The following is a 21695-nucleotide window of genomic DNA, read 5'->3' on the forward strand; positions in this document are numbered from 1 at the left end:
TTTCCTTGGAAGTTCTCTTGCCAAAGGCTGATGAAATATATGTTACGTGAGGTGCTTTTACCTACACTTTTGATATCTGAGTTGCTATCCAGTCAGACAACAAAGGGAAGGGCATTTTATTGCCAGTTTTGTTCTCATCATCTTTTTTATCCTAGTCTGTCTGTCACTAATTTTTCTCATCTCTTCCTTAGCGAGATGTGCTGCTTGAGTGAAAGAACTAAACTAGTAAACTATGAGCTGAATATCCATAGCCTCCTCCCTCTCTTGGACAGCACAAAGCAAACAGTGACTTGACTTGGTTGATGCTATCTTCAATGTTTTTTGCTCTAACTCTAGCTGAATCAGCAGATTTGATAAATAACTGGTAGTTTGTAGTAGCATGGTGTATTTGCTCATACTTTGCCAGCCATTGTGTGGTTATATTGCAGAAGGCCTGCAATTCACATTGCACTTGGATCACTAACAGAGTGTCAAGGAGAAGCAAATAGAGCATTTAGGAAAAGGCCCTGAGAGATGAAGCAAGAAATTGGCTGTTTGAAGGCACGTCTGCTTGCAGTCTGATTCATAATGTAAAGACCAGAGAAGTGTTTTGACAGATGCTCTTTTGTTCTTTGCAGTTATGCAAGCATAATGGCACTAGCAGAACTCTGTATGTTTAGATCTCTTCAGGTTTTCAGGATGAGGTTTTGAAAGATGATAAAATTCTTACCAGAGCTCTGATGGATTTTACATCTTTAAGGTGTTGGATATTGTGTGAGGAAGAAAAAGAAAATATATTTGCTGAATGAGAGTGGGCTGCTTCTCTTATGAGTTTCTTTCTTTTAAAAACAACCTAGAATCCATCTCTGCATGGGTTATCTGAAGAGTGTGTAGAAGGCCATAGAGTTAAATTATTGATTGAAGAAGATAACATTCATAATTTGAACCAGTTTTTTGGACATCCCAGTCTAGGTATGTGTACTTTATGCAAAAATAATATTCTGGACAGCAATATCTGTCTACATGCAGTGTCACGACTGACACTTTGCACCAGGCCTGTTGCTGCCTTTTTTTCAGGTGATGCAAGCTTGTTGCTGCCTACAGGCTGCAGTAAATTCTCAATTCCTACTTTAATTGTTTCAGTGTGACTTGTTGTCTTCTATAAGTGCAGAAAACTTTTCTCAAACCTTAATGGTTGTCTTAAAGGGAATTTAAATATTCCTTTATGGAAGGAAGATAAGTTTTGCTTACCTGGCTTCTTTCCCCTGGCACAGGGCAGGGCACCAGCTGCTATGAACAAAAGGAAGAAAAAAGTTTTGTTTGCAGAATTGTGGTTCAGGTCTTGCCTCTTTCATGGACAAGCTTTGGTTTGACTGCAGACAGAAGCTGCCTCTCCATGATGCAGATGATGCAGAATGATAGCAGAAAGCACTATGTGGGCAGGTGCTTTTAAAATGCGGGTGTGGTTCCTAATCAGATCACAGATGTGGTCTTGGAACAGTTCTTCCAGCTGTTGCAGTTGGGTTTTTCTGTGAATTCTAAGTTTTTTAGAAACAGCTTGAGGGATAGACAGGATCCATGCCAGGGTGTCTGATGGGTTTCTCTGGATTTCCTGGAGAACTCTAGATGGTTAGTTCATACCTCAGTATTTATGCGAGAGACTAAATGAAAGTGCCACATGTTGCTCTTGCTGAAGTTATCCAGCAGCCCTCCTGCCCCAAATTCTGCAACAGGGATGCTGAGGTAGCAAAAATCCCCTAGCAGCTCCCATCCTTTCTGCTTACCTCTGAGAATAATCAAACAGCTGAGAAACTGTTAAGGGATCTGAAGCAAAAGGCTTAATTCCAAAATTAGTCATGCCTCTTGTAAATGTTAGGTATGTGTGAACTTTTGTGATCAGAAAAGCAGTGGTGTGGACCAGAACATTTTTAAGGATGTCTCAACTATTTATATGAAGTCCCTGCTTTTTCTCTATCTGTGCCTCCTATTCAGGTCTCCTGTTCTTCTTTTGTGTTGGAGGGGTCATCTCTCCCATCTCTTAGCAGGAGTCCGTTGCTGGTTGCCCCCCAGGTCTGAAAATAAAAGGAGCATGGTAAACCAATCATAAAGCCAGAGGAAAGTGACACTTTTGGGCGACTATGGCACTTTTGAGCTGCCATAATTTCCTTCTTGTAGTCAGCAAATTAGTTCAGGTATCTTGACCTACAGAGGTCTGTGTAGCACCCAGGAAGTACCTGAGATTTTTAGATTGGTCAGAATTGGTGCTTGTTCACACATTCAATTGGTGCTTGTTCACACATTCACATTGTCATTACATGTTGCTCTACCCAGAAAGGAGTGGAAGCTACAAGCATTTACAGGAACACCTTTCTGTCTAGAGTCAGTGGACTCCAGTGATGTCTGTCAGCATGATGAACATGATGAATGCCCTCCAAACCCAAAATTGGTAGTTTTATGGGAAAGTACAGGCGCCTGTCACCAGCCTGAAGTGTCAGACCACAATAATTTCTCCTGAGGCTGATTCTGGGACAATGGATGCCACTTGTGACTTTACAAGTGTGTGTTCCATCACTCTGTGGTAGAGGTGTACATCTGCAGTGTCTGTGAAGAAGCAGTCAGACTTGTAAACTACAGTCAGCTGTGGAATAAACCTTACTGTGCAACTTAGCCCAACTCTAATAAAAGGTTTGAAAGGAGGCAGTCCTGGATCTTCTTGATATAGTAGATTTTATGTGCTCCGTCTTGTTATCTGGCTTTTTTTTAAGGCTTAATGTTTTCCAGAGTCAGAAAAAAAAAAGAAGCACAAAACCAGCTCTGGGTTTCGGTTTTTTGGTGTGTGAGAGATTTAATTAAGATATTGTCATGGTTCAGTCTTCCCTGGAGCAGAAATCCAATATTTGAAATTAATAACCTGCAGCTTTTCACTATTACTAAAACTGAAGAGCTGTTGTCGAAAGTTATAAAGCAGGACACAAATTCATACAGAAAATAATATGTTAGAACATAAGTAATGAAACAATTCTTAAGAATGACCTATGTAATTGTTCTGGCAGTTGAGACCATAGGCAATCCTCAAGTAATTCTATGAAATTTTAGTAACACTGTGAAGTATTCTTTTTCCTCCAGTAATGCTTCCAAATCCATTTCAGCTTGCAAATTGCTTTGAGAAACTTGATATACACTGAGAGTGAGAGGATATCTCATTTATTACATAAGTAATACAGAATTTTTAGGAATCTGTTTTTCTTCTCAGGAGCTGGATAATTCAGAGGAGAAGAAGAGTGTGCTAGTGACAGCTCCAGGACCTACTGCAGCTTCAAAGAGTGTTGTGGAATTCGCCAGTTCTTCACCAGCTCCCAAAAAAGCCCGGGAGGATAACAGCCTTGTGCCTCTTATCATTCCTGTGTCTGTGCCAGTGAGAAAAATTGACTTGCAGAGCCTTGAAAAGGAAAAGTCTGAGGATGGAAAGCTCCAGAGAGGCCAAGCAAACGATCGAGCTCCTTGTGAACGGAAGCCTTCTGTGATAGTCACTCGGAGGCGATCTAATCGTAATACTAACATGGAGGCCTCGAGTCAGGTATGGATAGACTGAAACCAAAGATGAGGCACATCTGTTAGATATAATCACACAGTTTTTAACCATTAATTTTTCTATTAAAGTAGTTTGATCTCAAGGCTTGAACTTGGAATGTACATAGTCAGGATTTTATCATAGTGTTGCCATATATTTGGGCATTGCTGGCTTTTCATGACCTACAGCTAATGCTAGTAAAGCCAGGCAGCTCCTCACTAAATTCACTAAACAGTGAATAAAGCCAGATGGGCAGTAAGACTAGACTAGTAGTCTGTCTGTGTCAAGAGCGCTTTCTTCATACATACATCAATACCAATAAATTCTAAGTAGTGCACATATCTCTCAATGTGAATAAAATCCAAAGTGAAGATTTTTTCTCGTGCAGTTGAAACCTTTGACTGAGTTCTGAAGGTCAGTACTTGATTGTTCCCCTGCAGCATGGTAGTAATGAGTGGGTGGGTTGATATTTTTATTTCCCTTCTCCTCTATCCAGAAGTACAACAGAATGTTCAGATACCAGAGGAATGGCAGACATCTGGGGAGGTTCCTCTGCATTTAAATGCTTGACCATCTAATAAAATACTGTTATATTTTCTTCTGTTCTCTTACAACTATTTGCTGTCACTGTGTATCTGTATCAGGGTTTTGGTGTATTTGTACCAAGATTCTGCTGTGGTTTTTTTGTTCTTTTTTAAAGCTGCTGTGAAGGCTGGACCAGATGTACATGAAGTTCTTGTAAAATATAACTTCATAATCACATGAGCTAGAGCTGCTAGCTAATAGCTCCTGTGTCCAGTCCATTCCATTCCCTGTGTTCTTCCTCTCACTTTCCCCTTCTGCTAATTGTTGAGACATCCTCTAGCTGTCCTATCCAGGTTTTAAGCTGCCATGAAAAAGTGTTATCATCTCACTGAAGTTTTTCAAACAACCTGAGATTTTAAATTAAATTAATAACGCAGTTTTTTTTCTAATAGCATGAAGATGCTGTTCCAAAGGATGAAGCAGAGGGCTTTGCCCGAAAACCAAAGCAGCGGCCAAGACCCGAGCCACTCTTCATACCACCAAAAGCTGGCACCTTTATTGCACCACCTGTTTATTCCAACATTACTCCATATCAGAGCCACTTACGGTCACCTGTCCGTCTGGCAGACCATCCTTCAGACAGGAACTTTGAGCTACCTCCTTACACTCCTCCCCCAATCCTTAGTCCAGTGAGAGAAGGATCTGGGCTGTATTTTAATGCTATCCTCTCTTCAAGTGGTCACTCAGTTGCACCTCCAATGACGCCCAAAAGTGGTCATAGAACTCTGCTTAGATCAAGTAAGTTTCATTTTAACCTTCCTTTCTTGTGTAATTTATGATTGGGAACTGTGGAGCATCAGGAGGAACATCATGCCCTTAGGAGGTGTGTTTGTGTGAAACTGGAGCTTCTTCCTGATTGTTTGGGGAGCCATAACACAGGAAATGCAGTGTTGCTCCATTTGGGCATGGATATTAAGATGGGTTCACAAGCAACCTGCAACACCCCCTGCTGACGTTCTTGGAAATAAAAAGTCAGTTCTCCCAGATCAGTATCTTGAGCTGAGGGGAGGAAGGCCCTGGTCGTCTGAAACTCCTTTAGTTAGCCTGGGGGTATCTTTTTTCAGAGATGGACAGCTCTGATTAGATGTGCAAGCTGTGTGAAAAGTAAATCTCAGATGTGAAGCTGAGCAGTTCTTCCTTCTTGTTGCAGATAGTTCAGAAGTTACCCCTCCGATTCTTACAGTAGTGGGGGAAGCCACCCCGGTCAGCATTGAACCGTAAGTAGGCCGTAGATTCAAAGTTTCTCAGTAAAAGTGCTTCTTTGCTTCCTCCTAAACCTTCAAGCTGCTCCCTGTGTGACCCATGCATCTCTTAGAAGCATTAAAACTATCCTTATTGGTGGTTCAAAATATAAGTTATCTTGATTAAAAATTATACCATATGATAAATAGTGTTTGTTTGGGCATATGTAATTATGGTGACATTAACTGCTTTCTATTGATGGTCGCCTGACTCTGGGCTGAATTACTGTTAGTTAACTAAAGGGGAATCTGTCCTGTGTTGTTGTATACGAGCACTTCTTTGTATGCTGTGTGCTTGCTTCAGGGTGGGAAGATGATGCTCCTTTAGAGGAAGGACAGACTGTCCTTGGAAAACTGGGGTTAGCTCTCCCATGGACTGGTCTGGTTGCAGGTGTGTTGTAGCTGCAACACAGCTGTGAACTCCGCTCTCCCCTGGGCGAGCTCAGCCTGAAAACGCTACGGCCAGTGGCATATGGGGCCAGTGGCATATGGGCGTGTGCCCTGAGCTAATCAGCCTTGTTGGTCTTTAGCTGGCTGTGTGCTGGGAAACCTGTGGACACAGCAGCAGTAGGGAACGCAGTCTGGAGATGCTGAAGCTGCAGTTGTGAGCTTAGGCTTGGTGTCAGTCCTGCTAAACCTGAGCAGAGCTGCAGATATCTGTGCACAGCCTTTGCCAGTGCTCTGGGAGTGTTACCAGTTCAAGCTCAGTACTGCAGAACTACAGCAAGGTAGCGTAGTTCCAGTTCATTACTATACCTAATTAATTAACTCCTGCAAAATCTAATCATGGAGATGCATGGCTTGGAAGCACCCATATGGCATAAAAACACCCACATGGCTCTGCATCTGACTGCTGTCAGGAATCTCTGCTCTAACTCTGCATAACATTTTGAGATATTAGACTCAAACTTTCCCCAGGTAAATATAACACTTCTTTTGCTTTTATCCAAAATGGTTTGTGTTTTAAAAATGGACTGTTGCATTTCCTGACATTTTTTTTTCTTGCCCTTTTTTCATTCTACCTTCTTATTTGAAGGTCAGTTTTCTCTACTTGTCACAGCAGCCTGTCCTGACCAAATGTTGCAATTGTGAATGAATGTAGATTTTTCTTCTAACCTTTGCAAACCTCCTGTAGACCAAGCCCATTCATTGAAATAAGCACATTTATTGTTGTATAAATTTATTTTGGAAGTTTCCAAATTTATCTTTTTCCTGTTGGTTCATTTCACATTAATCCAGGAGAACTTCTTGAACAGATACTTTTAGTGTCCCTCTCAGGTCTTGATCTTGACCTCTCTGTGGTACAGTTGTCTTTCTTGTGTCTGTTGGCTTAAATTGCTGAAGTTAATGACATAAAGTTGGTTGTGATTTTAGTTGTGTGTGAAAATTTTCATATTTTCAAATTAATGTTGCTGGTAATTTCAAACCATGGTATCTTAGTAGTGCAAGTTCATTTCCTTGCCAAAGGGGAGTTATGTGCAGATTTGTCTTACTGTCATCTTAAGTCTTACTCAACAGATGCTTGTGGAGGTAAATTGCTTTTAACTTTTAATGACAACAAATTATTAACCTGGTGTCATTCTGTGTTTGGCAGCACTGTTGTGGTCAGTTATGTAGACATGTCTTCCTTAAAGAAAATGTGGCAGGAAGCACTTCTTTTTAGAAGAAAAAAATGTTTAATTGGCTTTGTAGTCATGTCAGAAATTGACTCTAACTTGTGATTACCCAGTATAGTAGTCTTAATTGCTTCTGTTTTGCTAAGCCTCCTGTTAATGCTTCTCAAAATGTTATTTAATTGCAGTGATTTGAAATAGGTAATGTGATAATGAAACTTAATTCTTTGTGGAATGGTACAATAGGCAGCTGTTGTCACAGATCCTTGTGTCCTACTGGTTTTGTAGTTCAGTTGCACCAAAGTCTTGGGGTCACTGCTGAAGTAGGCAGCCTTAAATTATACCTGTGGTACATCAGTGTGAACTGCCTTCCCAATTCACAGCCTGAATTCTGGATGTTGTCACACTCGGCTCCCATGGCATCCCAGGAGCACCACTGGTGCTTACAGGCAAGAGCTCTTGATGTTTTGAAGTCTAGACTTCATCAGTAAAGGAACAGGAAAATAATACAACTTGAATGGATCTCTGGAGATCATCTGGTCCAAGCCTCTGCTCAGTGCAGACCAAATTTAGGTTACCCAGGTCAACTTTTGCAGTAGAATTCTGGTTTTATTTGGGTGTTGCAGGTACAAGATGTAATTTTTAGTTTTTTCTAGCCCAGAGATGTCATATTCCAAGTGTAGTTTCAAAATGAAAGCAACTTTCAAGAAGGCCCACATTCTTTCCCTCCAGATCTTCCAGTTGTGTCTTTTTTTCTCAGAAGTGAAGTCAGAGGAGTCTGTGTCCTGAGACACAAACTCTCCCAAATTTCCCAGTGCAGGTTTTACTGCAAAAACACCTTTTTATCTGTTACCAGATGGCAGCAAAGTGCCAGTTTTGAGGAGTCATCCCTTCTAGGGCAGATTATAATCCATAACCCTCTCCTCCTCTGTGAAACTGCGTGCCATAACAGTAAGCAAGACTAATCACAATGAGTAGAAGACTTCACATGAACATTAATCTGCAGTCCATCTCAGTGTGCTCTGAAAAGAGGGCTGGTTTACCAGGGTGGTTGCTTGGCTTTGCTTTTTTAGCAAGGTCTTCTCAGATTTTCATGAAATCTCGTGCTTTTCATTTTCAGTCTGGGTTGTGCTTTTACTGTCCAAGGTGAATAGGACAAGTGAAGGAAAAAGAGAAAATTATATAGTATTATAAACAGATTTTTGTACAGGTTATGTGTTGTTTCAATGCTTCCTCACTCCTTTTCCAGACTGCTTTTCATAATAGATGTGTGTGTGTAATTTCAGAGGACGAGAAAAGTCTGGAGGTTGACATTTCTCAGAAGTTTTTGTTATTTTTCCTTATTGCACTAGATTATGCTCTTTCTCTGGTAATTGTTGTGGGGCTAGGTGTGGGGCACTAAGCCAAGACTTGAGAATTATAGCAAGCCTTGCCCTGGGTGCAGGGAGTTTTACTTTTTTCTCTAGTGAAGCAAATCCAGAATTTTATTATCTTCTGGGCACTGCCTGATCTGCTGTCCCCATAAAAGAGCTTCTTTCTCTATACTTTACTAAGTCAAGTCCTCATTCAGATGTCAGTCAACCAGTGTGGTTGACTGACATCTGAATGAGGAACACTTTTGCCTTGAGAACACAGTAGAACAATCTTTCAGTGGGGGTTCTTACCCATCTCTTTGCACAAAATCATGCTTGCTAATACAGAGTAGAATCTCTGTGGATGGTCACTGGACTTAAAGCAAATGCAGTGCTCTGTGGGTTGCATGCAGTGAAAAATCTGTCTGCTAATTCAGATGTAAAAGTATGAGATTGCTGCTGAAGGATAGGATTTGGGTTTGGCACAAAATGAGCAATACAGGTTTCATTGTTTTATATTTTGGGTTTCAGTTGTTAGAAAGAGTACCTAGAAGACACCAGCTTGTGTCAAGGTCATAAAGGACCAAATTTTAATCCTGCTTTGAGTAGGAAGCTGGACCAGATGGCAGTGTTTGGGTTGTAAAGGACATTTGGCTGACAAAATGTTAATACTAAAACAGTTGTTGGCTGCCAAAATGTTAATTCTAAAACAGGTTTACCTGTCTTATGCCTGAGGAGCAAGCTTGCCATAAGAGGACCCTACATGAGAGCCTCTCAAAAAGTGATTATTAGAAGCTAATAACTGTTCTTTGAGCAGCTATTAGGGGATGCTAGTTTAAATACAGTTTCAACCTATGCTGTTAAAAAAAAAAAAAGGGAACTGGTAATAGTTGTAAAACCTCTCAACTTCCAAGTTACTTATGTAATCTACAATAGCATATAACACTGTTGGTGTTATATGCAAGAGCCTGCATTTGTATATGCATTTGTTTCTTTGTTTGGTTCTTCATTGTTTCTAGCAGAGATGGAGATTTCCTGGATATTGTAAAGATGGCCTGACTGTAACTTTTTCCTTCTCTGCAGGCGAATAAATGTAGGAACTCGCTTTCAAGCAGAAATTCCATCACTCCAAGACAGATCTCTGGCAGAAGCTGATGAACATAAAGCAGAGCTGGTGTGGCAGCCATGGGGTGACTTGGAAACCAACAAAGTCACTCAAGAGAATGGTAAGAAGGTTGGAAGGCTGTTAAAGAGGGCAGAGTTGTCACAGTGGTTGTAGGGGTAACCACATATCTATTGTAGGCACAATTAAAAATCTTTTAGAGCTGCCATTCAAGTGACATGTTTGAGTGGTTTTGAAAACAGTTGTAGGAGCAAAACCTGTTTATCAGATTGCATGTATGGGGCAAGGGGAGGCTCCTAGGATTTGTTCTTTTAATTGTGAAAAAAGTGGGACTGTTGCTTCTGTCAGACCAAGAGCAGCCTTTTGCTAAGTGAAGCAAAAGCTTGCTTGGTTTTGTTAACATTTGAAAACCACACACACTCAACTCCTGTATTTTTGAGGGATGTTATAGATGTAATAATATTTTTTAAAAAATCAAGTTGTAGACTGAAGTCAGGATGAGGAAGCAGGAGTTGTGGTGGCTAGTAGCAGACCTGGGGAGCTGACTGCTTCTGTTACACATGGGTTGTGGCCTGTGTAAATCCTGAAGGGAAGAGGAAGTGGGCAAGCTTGGAAGAAATATTTTTGAATGAGAGAGAAAAAAGGGTTCTGTGAAATGGAAATTCACAATATAAGGGTGGATTCAAGAAATGTCTGAGGTGAAGGGAGGTGGGAAGACATCAGTACAGGGAGGAGATTTGCAAGAAATTCCATGTGTAAATAGTGCTGCATGACCTCATAGCCTAATGAGTGCTGGGGTCCAAATTTGACCCAAATAAATTAGCAAGGACATTCAGCTTCTCTGAGTTTTACTTTCTGTAATGTCTATTTCTCCTTCAAAAAAGGTGGTTAATCATGCCAATGCAGTAGGAAATTTCATTTTAATCTTATTGTCTGATTTTTTTTTTTGGTACCCCTGTGGAAATAGTGGAAAACCTGCTAGCTGCTGCCTGTTCAAGCATTTTTCCTGGGGCTGGAACCAACCAGGAGCTGGCATTGCATTTCTTGCATGAAGAAAAGGGAAGCATTCTGGTGAGTCTGTCCAGCTGTTCACCTCAATGTGGTCATAGATATTAAGGAAGATCAGATAACCTCTCATTCCTGAGAGGAAAGCCTTGCAAATTCCTTTCAGTGCCTCTGGTTCCCACTGTTTGGTGTCCCTTGTATGTCCCTAATGTGGGTTCTGACCAATGTACAGTGCCATGTGCACTTACTATCTTTTATATTTCCAACTTGGACATGTTTGGCTTTTTAACAAATACACTGACAATCTGTCAGGGCAAGTGAGCTAAGACTGCTAAATGAATCTTAAGATGTTGTCTTCCTGGAAAGGTTACTGTGTAGAAAGGAAAAATAAGAGGCTGGGGCTGAAAGCTGAGTCAGAGGGCAGTGTCTTGCACCTCTTTGTTTTGTTAGATCCATTTGACTTCTCTGTCTGTGTCTGTAGAACAGCTGGGCTGCTAATTTTATACCAGTATTGTAAGACATGATACACTTTCATTATTGCCCTTTGACAGCACTGAGAGGTAATATCAAAGAGCAGAGCAAACTGCAAAGCTTTGTCATCTTTTTATAGTTCTGTGACTGATTTAGCCTGGCATAAATCTGCCCTGTGTTCAGGAGTATCCCACACTTTTGCCTGGCTGCTTGTTTCCCATCCTGTGGCAGAGACACTTGTGAGACTGCATGGACTTGCATCAGAGAAGAGATCAAACAGAAAGTAGTTTTGTGTGTGTGTGTGTTAGGTTTCTGGCAGCCCATTGTTGTGAATGCTGCTGTTGGCATTAGGGAGGAGCAGGACTGCCTCTGACAGTGGGAGCTCATTGTTCAGGTCGTTTAAACTGCCAGTGGAAGCACGATTCTGTTGTCTCCTTCCTACAAAATTGGAAAGCTTTCTGGTTTAAATGAAAACTAAAAAAGCAGCTTGAGAGGTGGGAGCTTTGTGTGTGTTATCGTTCAGTCACATGACTGCTGTTTTATTTTGAAATAATGCTCAGTCAAGTGAGATCAGATTACAATTACTTGGATATGTAAGACAGGTATCATTTAGGGCAGCATTTTTGGATGTGTGTGTAATAGGCTTTTGGTTAATTAGAGGAAACTGATGCAAGGTCTCTATGGAATTAGCTCTCTCCCAGTACCCTGGTGGTTGTGTCAATTCACAGATGTGAGGAGATACCAAGAATGTACCACTTGCCTCTGTTAGCCAAGATTAGATGGGCAGTCAAGAATGTGATTTTTAAAGTTGTCCCAAGTGGTAAATTGTGCTCAGTTTCTTTTCTGTTAGCTTGCCACAGAAAGAGGGGATTAACAATTGCCTGATCTTTGTTTTTAATACCCCAAACATTAAAGTAATTATTTTACTTGTGTTTATCCAAGGGAGCTCTGACCAAACTGCTGTTGAAGAAGCCAGTGCGACCACCTACCCACCCTTTGGCAGATTATCACTACACAGGTTTGTTAACCAGAACAACTCTGTGCTTCCTGCTTATATTCTTTTCTGATTTTTTGGGGTACTCTGTTACATTACAAGAAGATTAAAAGAGCAGTCCTCTCTTGTAACTGAAATGATGGCTTTCCAGAATTTTTGCTTATGCAAATTATGACACTTGAAATGTAAGAAACACTGCATCCTTCTGACCATGTGCATGTGTATTGGGATAGGTATGAGTTCTGATTTTCTTTGTGGGGAAAAGGGAAGGTAATCCCTTGCACTAAGCCACAGAGATTGTAGAAAGATAGCCAGTATGTACAAGAAAGGCACTGGTAACCTTAGAATCATAGCCTCTCTGGCATGAGTTTCCAGGGTGGAGTTAAGCAGGGCTTTTATGAGGAATAGTGTTCAAGCCTGCTGAAGAAGCCTCAGCCAGCTATGGATACCTGTTAGTGTTTCTTCAAAATGTATATGCCATAAGCTTTGTTGTCTTGCACCTAATTAGAAAATAGTCAGCTGTGTGACATTGATTTCAGCGATCTGGAGAGACCCAAGTCACCTGAAAGATCTGATGTAAAGTGGTAGAGAGGTGTCCAATAGCTGGTACCACAAAGCATAGAAAATACATTTCTTTGTTATTATGCCTTCCTACTGTAGTTTTTGGCAAATATTAATTGAATAATATCTATAAGAAAGGAGGGGATTTGAAAATGTTATTATTAGAGGCAAGGAATATTTGAGGAATACTGGAGATGTAGTAAATCTTCAAGTACAGATTGTTGCTGAAACAGAAGATCCTGTTCTTCTGCCCCACCATTGCCCTACTATAAAACGTTGTGACTGGGTCACCACGAAGTGTGTCACTTCACCTTGCTTGGGCAACATCTTAGTTCATCTAATTGAGTGGTTTTTGCAAGCTGAGCTGAGTTAACCTGTGGTGATGAGCACTTGATCTAACACAAAAGAAGTGTTGAGCAGAGAGCTGAGGTGGAGCAGTAAGGGAGGAGTTAACAGCAGTCTGCAGTTTTGCTGTGGTAGGCTCAAGGAGAGACTGCACCCTCATGTGTGTATTGGTCTTATTTAGGGCAATAATGAAGAAAAGGTATGTAGAAGAGTAAACATTTGAAATTGTATGGGCTTCCATTACACCTTACTTTTACCTACAGGATCAGACAAGTGGAAGGTTGCCGAAAAAAAGCTATTCAACAAAGGCATTGCAATCTACAAGAAAGACTTTTTCTTGGTCCAAAAGCTTGTAAGTTACTTTTGTTTGTTTGTTTTTCTTGATACATTTTTACATGTTTGTTGAACATTTTATACAGGAAGTTCAATCTTGATTTTTTTCTGAAACCTATTTTAAGCATTAGGCCCCACCCTCAAATGAAACACACTCAGAGAAATGTCAGCATCCAGCACAGCATGAAATCTCACCAGAAAGCTAGAGAAATCATGTTTGTTTTGCTTAACCCTGGAATTTAAACTGCATTACTTCCATTAGTCCATGCTGCAGATATCTCCTCTGCAGAGCACATTTATAGAGCACTAGTAGTGTTTAGCTTAAATGGCTTGCTGATAAAACTAAAAAGAAACACATCTTTGCCACTGATAGAGAGAACCAAAGGGGAGAATATGAGAATGGTGCATCCTTTAGATCTCTCTTTTCAGTGTTGTGACGATGATAGGAAAAGTGATCACTCCCATGTTTTGATGAAGTATATGATATGTCAGCAAGGGGGAAATCTCTGAAGGAGAGTGCAAACCCAGGAATTGCAAACGTATTTACTGAATAAATTCTCCAAAGGCATTTAAATTCCAAAAGCTCAGAAGTTAAAAATATATTCCAAACATTTCAGAGAAATCACTGATGCAGAATATGTAGATGGTCACAAGTCCATGCTGATAATTGTCTACCACTATATGCCTACAAAATGCACATGGCCAAAACAGGAAGGGGCTGCAAACCTTCACTTCCATTTTTGGATTGGTATTCTGGTCTGGTCTTCTCTTGAAGTGCTGCTGCAAAATAAAGCTCCTCCATAAAACTGAGAGGCTGCTGTCAAGCCTGATAGCTCAACTGGAACACTTCAGAGGCTAAGAGGTGCATTAAGCTTACAGAGTTCCAGGTTCTGTCACCTTTACATTAACCAGCTTTTCTTTGGAAAGCTTGTCCTCTAGTTCTCAATGAATAACAGTGGCAGTAGGGGATAAGTCATGGGATGAGGCAGACAGGCGAATATGACACAGAAAAGGAGACTTGAACAGCAGCTGTGGTGAAAAGGAAACTATAAGAAAAGAAAATACAAAATGTATTTATTGCACCCCTAGTAATTATTTATAAGTCTTTTTAAAATAATGTAATCCATTGGACTTTCATGTTTTTTAAACAACAGATAAAAACCAAAACAGTGTCTCAGTGCGTAGAATTCTACTACACATACAAGAAACAGGTGAAAATTGGTCGGAATGGGACCTTAATCTTTGGGGACATAGATGGTGCTAATGAGAGATCTATGAAAGATGAAGCTGAAGTTGACATCAAGGTAAGTAATTTCCTAAATTTCTTTCCCCTATTTTGGGCTGTGGTTTGAATTCTTGTGTGTTGTCTCATTTACTGGTCAAATCAAAAGCACAAACAATCTGGCTTCTCCACAGGAGTCCAGACTCACAAATTTGTGTCCTATGTCACATAATATCATTTACCTACAGACATGAAAATTAACAGTTCCTTTATCTTCTGGTGAAGAGTTCCCATAGGTTTGCACGTGTTCTTCCTCTCAGAAGGGACATCTTCAGTGAGGAACAGGGGCATATGGAGGAGGAAGAAGAGGAAGAAGAGGAGGCAGAGGAAGGGTTGGATAACAGAAAGAGGAGTGCTGATGCTCTGAAAGATGAACAGACACTACAGGATGGTGTATTAGTAAGTATTGCATTGTGCATGTCATGCTTTCTATGCCACCTTCACTCTGCAGATGGTTTAGAAAACAGGTGGGCAGTTCCAGATGCAAAAAGTTTCCATCTCTAACTTTTTCTGGAACAAGAGATTCGGCTGAGGTAGATCAGAGTGTTACTGTCAATCAGACTGTGTGCTGTGATGGCAGAACTGGGATGTGTAAGGTGGAAAAATGCAATGTATTCTTTGTGCCTGGTGGATGAGAAATGTCCTCAAAATAGTAAAGAACAGGAGCTCAGCCACCGTCTTCCTTCTGATGGTGAGTTTAAGTGTCACTTTGCCTCAACTATTCTCCTCTTTGCAAAGGCCAGCAACACGAATATGAGGAGTCACGAGGCAGCTGTCACGGGCAGACCTGGGAGGAAGCCAAGGGAGACAACAGTGAAGCCTCGAAAGCCTTTTACTGCTCCAGTGCAGAGGAAGAAGAGGAAACAGAAAATAAAACCAGATGCTACCAGTAAAACACAAAACACAGAAAACACATTTCCATGTAAAAAATGTGGCAGGTAAGACCAACTCTGCTTCCAGCAATAGTCACAGAATCACAGTAGGGCATCTCCTGTGGAAGCTTTTTCCCAAATGAGCTTTCCTTTTTTCTGTATAGGCCATAGATATTGGCAATAGTTCTAATTAATTACTGCCCCACTAATACTTGCAAATTAAGGCTTGTTTTTCTTCAAATGGCACGAGATACCACATGTATTTCATCTGTGTACAGTAGTTGTTGTTAAGCTGCACTTTCAAGCAGCTGCTGTGTTGGCCCTCTGTAATGCATACATTTTTGTAACAACAAGTTTCTATGTATTTGCTAGATCACATATAAAGAATGTGGTGTGGACTTAAGAGCAGTGGTCTAGAAACATGAGACATTACCATTGTTATTGCAGCAGCTATTAGGCCAGTTGGTACATAGTTCATCTGGTTACGTTTGCAGCTGTCTTTGGTGGATGTCAAATATATTTGTATTTCCTCACACAGTTTTTAGTTTTTGTAGGTCTGCTGCCACCAGAATCAAACTGTCAAGAAAATTCAGTTCCCTACATAAGTTGCTTACTCTTAAAACAACAGGACAAGCAGACAAGGCTTCTTAATGATGTCTGAACTACATTGTGGCGCTTCATGCAGATTCAAATAGTTAATGGTGGAGAGTGGAGGAAGAGATCAAAGAAATGTAGAGTCAGAAGGGAAAAGCTCAAGTATTTCGAGCTCTGTGGACAAGGCTCAGGAGTGGCATTGGGCCATCATTTGCCTCCATGCTTATTGTATTGTTGCAGCACAGGGGTACGCCTGAAAACCAGGGCTGTGTTGTGTTAAGCAGCACGTGCATAATTCAGATACCAGCACAGCCCCTCTGAATTCAGAGCTGAATGAGAAACAGCCACAGGGGATCCTAAACTCAGGATCCCCTGCTAGCACTGCACCTTGCACTGGCACGTGCCGAGTGGTGTTTGCGTTTGCCATAGGTGCTCTATCGCAGTGCCAGCGGGAGTTCCGGAGCTGAAGCTCGTGAACTTGAGGCCGGGCAGCAGAAGCTCTTCCAGAGAAGTGTTGAAGGAGGCCATAGGAGAGGCCAGTGTTAATGTCCATGTGTGCCTTCCTCAGGGTGTTCTACAAGGTGAAGAGCCGCAGTGCTCACATGAAGAGCCACGCGGAGCAGGAGAAGAAGGCGGCGGCGCTGAAGCAACAAGAGAAGGAGGCGGCAGCAGCGGCAGCCCGCAGCCAGGCCCAGCAGGAAGAGAGCAGTGACAGTGGGAGCAGCAGCAGCGGGAGCAGCAGCACCAGCTCGGATGAAGATGGAGAAATATAGCAGCAGACCAGAAGTGGAGGGAGTAGCAAGGCTGGACCCAACCTCCTTCTCAGTGGTCTCATTTTGCTTGCACTTTTCTTACCTGAACCATCTGGTTTTGGTTTCAGTGCTGCCATTTCCTCATGCCACATGTTCCACTTCACCTTGCCAGTACTGACCAAGCCAGAATGGTGGATAACAAGATTTGTTTCAACTTGGATTTATTTTTTTTTAAGACTGATAAGATTTCTATTCTATTTATAATGATATCCAAGGTACATAATAGAACAATGTCACCTGCAGTGGAAGTAAGTTCTCTCAGGTCAGTCAGACCTTTCTTTTTGTTCTTGTCAGGAATCGTGGTAGTAGGACTCTTGCATATAAAGGTTTCCAGACTGGAGCAAGAAAATGAAGCTCTACTCTGAGCTAAGTGTATCCAGTTACTGTGACACTGGTGATTTCTAGTTGTTTCCTTTCTCAGCAAGTTCTTCTTCCTTTTATCCTTTCCTGCCTTTCTTTCTGAGGAGTTATTCAGGCAGACAACAAGTTTTGTGGAAAGATGGTGTGCACTTTTGACCTCTGTTTCACAAAAATGAAAAGTAGGTTGAGTAAGACACTCTTCCTTTTGAGAGGAAGTTTTATTTTTCAAACTGAGGTCAGTTATCTTATGGCATTAACATAGCAATGGATATAAAAATAACCTGTGGGATAAGAGTAGCCAGGCCTTGCAGGTTGTCTCATGTTGGAAAACAAAACAGTCGGCCTTTGATTAACTTAAAGAAGTCTGGGCTTGACAAGTGCAATTTGAAATGAAAATTGCTGAGTTTGAATTTACATAAATGGGAGCAAGTTTGTTTAGTGAAAATGAACCCAGATCTTCTTGTGTGCTAGATTGTGTGCAACTCAAAGATGGGAGGAATGGAGTCTCATCTCCAGCAGTCATCCCTCTGTGAATGCTTTTACCTCTCAATATCCTCTTCTGTCTTGTAGCAGCCCTCATTTGCTCCTTGAAATTGCCATCATCAAGCTTTTATGGCAGGCCCCTAGTTTCCCAGGCAGTTGCTGTCAGACAGTATGTACAGGAGAAGCTTGTCACCTGTTTGCACACCAGTGGCAGGGCAGTGCTGCCTGCTGGGTTGTCCTTCTATGAGCTGTTCTCTTTGCTGAAAGGCTGACTCTTCCTTTAGAACTGACACAAGCTAGTAGCCCAAAAAGTCTAGCCACCAAAAGTTGCTGGTGAAACAGAGTTAAAAAGAAGTGGCCCAGGTGACAGATGTTGAATTCACACAGGATTGTTCCTTACATCTTTATAGCCCACATTTATCATTATTTTGTAAGGATGCAGAGAATCACTTGTGCTTCATGGCCAGCTGGTGCCATCCTGTAGCCTGGCTGCCCAGTGCTTAGGAGCGGCAGTGATCCCCAGCTTCTCAGGTGCTGGCACTGTGTCAGACCAGACCGTACTGAAGGAGCTGATCGCTCCTGTATTCCCCAGCAGGAATCCAAGAGATGTTGTTGTTCGTGAACTACTGAGTGTGCCTGACTGGCAGATTTTTTTAAGTTTAAATCTTGATCCTTCCAGCTGCTAGAAAAATTCCTGGTTAACTATAGAAAGAGGCTATAACTCCACCATGTCGTCTGTCAGTCTTCTTGCCCTGTAGTTTTATGCAACCATGATAGCTTTACTCTTTTATTTGGGAGGCTCTGTATTGTACAACATTTGCTTTGACATATCTATGCCTTTGCATAGAATCCTTTTTCTGAATAGCAGAAACAGTTAGTACTCTTACAAAATCAGGAGGAACATCGTTAAGGACTGCACTCTTTGTAAAGTTGACACTTTCACCTGTAAGTGTTCAATTTTCTGTCAAGATTGTATTTTTCATCCCTATCAAAACTGGGGTTCCTTTCAGCATTTAGATGACTGTTCCATGTACCTACATTGAACTGATCTTGTTGAATAAGCAAGAAGCACATGGCACATTGTCAACTGTTAAAATCATTCAAAAACTACAAAGAACTAAAAGTTGCTTCTTTAAAAGGAAGCTTAAGCAACTCAGTCTTCCTCTTAAAGATTTCAGCGTTGATTTTTTTTCTTTTATAAACTGGGGGAAATGCTTGTCTGCCATTATCTTAGGGCCTTTGGAGAGAAGAGAAGCTTCAGCACATTGTGTCAGGAGGAACAGTAGGTGGAGCAATTGCAAGCATTATTACAGTCTTCCAAAGGCCAGATTGTTCACTGATTCTCCCAGTTTTTCCTCTTGTCAAGGACAAGCTGTTGAGGTGCTGGTTAGAACAAATCAGAGATTTTCTTTACTTGCATAAAAATGTTGTGTATATTATGTGCTGATTCCAGTAGTGGTTGTTTCTGTCCCACCCTGCAGCAGTTAGAACTGTAGAACAGAACAGGAAAACTGGACAGTCTGTTACTGGAAGAAAATCAGAAAAGGGCTTTTCTGAGGATAACCACTATAACAGCTGTGGGTTAGCAGGGCTGACCACAATCAGGCAAATGTGCTAAAAAAGTGGCATCAAGTTGGAATGTTTCTGAGCATACTTCCAAATTGCTAGTAGACACTAGAAGACTTCTTTTCTGGCATGGTAGTAAGTAAAACAGCTCCTCCAAGTGTCATCTTAAAAGACAAACAAGCAAACCAAGCCTTCTATTCACTGGCTTACAGAAGGACTTTGGAATTGATCCTGCATTTGAATTAGAGCTTCCCTACTAGCAAAAGTTGGCAGAGAATTGTTTCTTAAAAAAAGAACAAGAACAAAACCAAAACCCAAACAACCAGCTCCCAATTTCTGTGGACAAATCATTTAAATGGAATTTGTTTAATCTGGAATGAGTTATGCTCCTACTTTTTGTGGGGGAAAAATAGCTTGAGTGGCTCTTTACTGCAGCACAGTGTTAATTCCAGTTAAGATTTAAAAAAACCCATCCCAAACAAACAAAACTCTTCTCAATGTTCTGTTGATATGTTTGTTTTAAAACTCCCTGCTCATTATTTCCCATCATTTAAGGGCCTATTGATTGATCCCCATTTAGTGTAAAGGTTTGCTGCTAATTTAGAAAAAGGCAGAAGAAAGTCATTAATTTGAACAAGGTATCTCTTTACTTTGAAAAACAAATGGGAACAAATATTTATAGAATGCAACTCTGTAAATGTGTACTAATAGATTTGCCTTTTACAGTGCAAGATCAGGCTTCACGTGGTCATATACCCCATAGTCAGATGGCTGTATTTCAGATCATTACCTACTTGAGTCTTGATGCCAGCACTGGGCATCACGGAGATGCAGTGACAGGTCACGTTTGCCCTGATCACGTACTTCTGCCTGTGCTTCTGCTTGCCCTTTACAGGTAGATGCAGTCTTGTCAGGTTTGTGACCTGCATGGGATAGCATCTGACTTTTGTAAGACTATGTGTGTATGTAATTACTAGATAAATGCATGCACTTGTGATGCATATCTGATAAAGCTGCAGGTGTTTTGCAGTCTAGCTGCAAGAACCACTCTGCATTTTAATTTATTTGATGTTTGTTCTTTTACTGATACAGGTCATGGTATCAGAGAGAACTTGGCTCTGTAAGTTGAAGGCCTACAGAATTTCACTCAGCTGTGCAGGACCATGGCATTTTGCTGGCTGGAAAGAGGTAGGGATGTAGCTGCTTAAAGGCAGGGCAAAGATAGAAATTCAAAAGCTTAAAGGTAACTCATCTGTTAAACAGATAAAGTCCAATTTAACTAAAAATATTCTGATTTATCAAACTGAGGCTTTTGGTCATTTTATCATTGCAACAAGCTTAGATTAAAATCAACACTCTTCAGAAAAAGTGTTTCTTAAATCACAAACATGAGCTTTCTCACTCTCTGCAGTTACACACTTCTTAATTCTCTTTCAGGCAGTGGACTAGAAGGTTCCTACTGATACATACTGTATTTTAAAGAAATGGGAGTAGGAAGGACTATAACCATAGGAGTCTTGCTTTCATACAATGGCACATTTAGTCCAATGCTTACCAGAAACCTTATTCTAATACACGTTTTCCCACACAAACTTTCTCCCTGCTTTGTCTTCTGATGTATGTCTGGAAGTTTATAAAGCTTTAAAGAGACAGAGAAGTGAGTCTACAAATCATGTTTGTTTTCTGGGAGGGGTGAGTTTCTATGTAAATTCATCACTTGTGTTCAGCTGCTTTACTTTCCCTCCTTCTCTCCTGTGTCATATGTTAGGAAGACACAAACTTTAAATCCCAAGCTGTCTAAGGATCTTTCTTTCCAAGACCAAGATCCCACTGACAGCTGAGCCTGAAAAAAACCTTAACTTCTCCAGATTATAAGACAACATATATTTTTATAGAAATGTAATTGTGTATTTTAAAAAAGTTTCCTGCAGCTTCTCCACCTGTATTTTTCCCCTTGTAGCTCAGATTTGGTATAAACTTGTTTGTGTTTATTCTTTTTATGTTCTGTTTTTTAAATTTGTAGTCAAAGCTTTGGTGTACTGTACAGGAGCAGTCAGCCTTTGTAATTACTGTATAAATGCTTTATAATAAAGTATATTACTTTTATTTTAACAAGTGAGCAGACACTTCCTTTTGTGTGTCTGCTGCCTAGGGCACCTTTTAAAAGACTGTTACATGTTTAAAATGTACATATATAAATATATTTACCTGTTGCTGTACAGTTGTGATAGACTGGACTGAATTTATTTTTTGTGTGCTTTTTTATAAAATATTAATACACTAAAGGAAATCTTGCAGATGTGATTGTAATGTACTATGTAACTTATTTACTTAATATCCTCTATATATCTAAAAAACCTTTTATTAAATGAGGTTAAAAAAATAGTCTCTTAGCTGAGTTTCTCAATGGTATGAGGAAGTGCCCGGGGGCTTGTGCAGGCTGTGATGCACAGGAGGCTGTCCCGAGTCCTTCTGTCCCAAGTCCTTCTGGCTGGTCTGCTCTCTCTTTGTACTCACCTGTGTTTCCCACAGCAGCCCTCGAGGATGTTTCTC

The 21695-nt window shown here is 40.8% G+C and overlaps 1 protein-coding gene across 3 annotated transcripts in view; it reads left to right on the forward strand.

The window, feature by feature from the left end:
- MIDEAS (mitotic deacetylase associated SANT domain protein) overlaps positions 1-20236 on the forward strand; it is a 52192-nt gene extending 31956 nt beyond the window's left edge. For all 3 annotated transcript variants that reach the window (XM_009102035.4, XM_018907606.3, XM_018907605.3), the window contains 11 exons: positions 3233-3556; positions 4528-4873; positions 5286-5352; positions 9425-9567; positions 10432-10535; positions 11883-11958; positions 13104-13192; positions 14328-14477; positions 14681-14854; positions 15194-15393; positions 16490-20236. In XM_009102035.4, the coding sequence (XP_009100283.1) occupies positions 3233-3556; positions 4528-4873; positions 5286-5352; positions 9425-9567; positions 10432-10535; positions 11883-11958; positions 13104-13192; positions 14328-14477; positions 14681-14854; positions 15194-15393; positions 16490-16694 (1878 nt within the window). In that variant the 3' untranslated portion in view covers positions 16695-20236. The remainder of the gene's footprint in view (positions 1-3232; positions 3557-4527; positions 4874-5285; positions 5353-9424; positions 9568-10431; positions 10536-11882; positions 11959-13103; positions 13193-14327; positions 14478-14680; positions 14855-15193; positions 15394-16489) is intronic.
- Positions 20237-21695: the final 1459 nt, after the last annotated feature.

Source organism: Serinus canaria, chromosome 5 (assembly GCF_022539315.1).
Source record: "Serinus canaria isolate serCan28SL12 chromosome 5, serCan2020, whole genome shotgun sequence".
NCBI lineage: Eukaryota > Metazoa > Chordata > Aves > Passeriformes > Fringillidae > Serinus > Serinus canaria.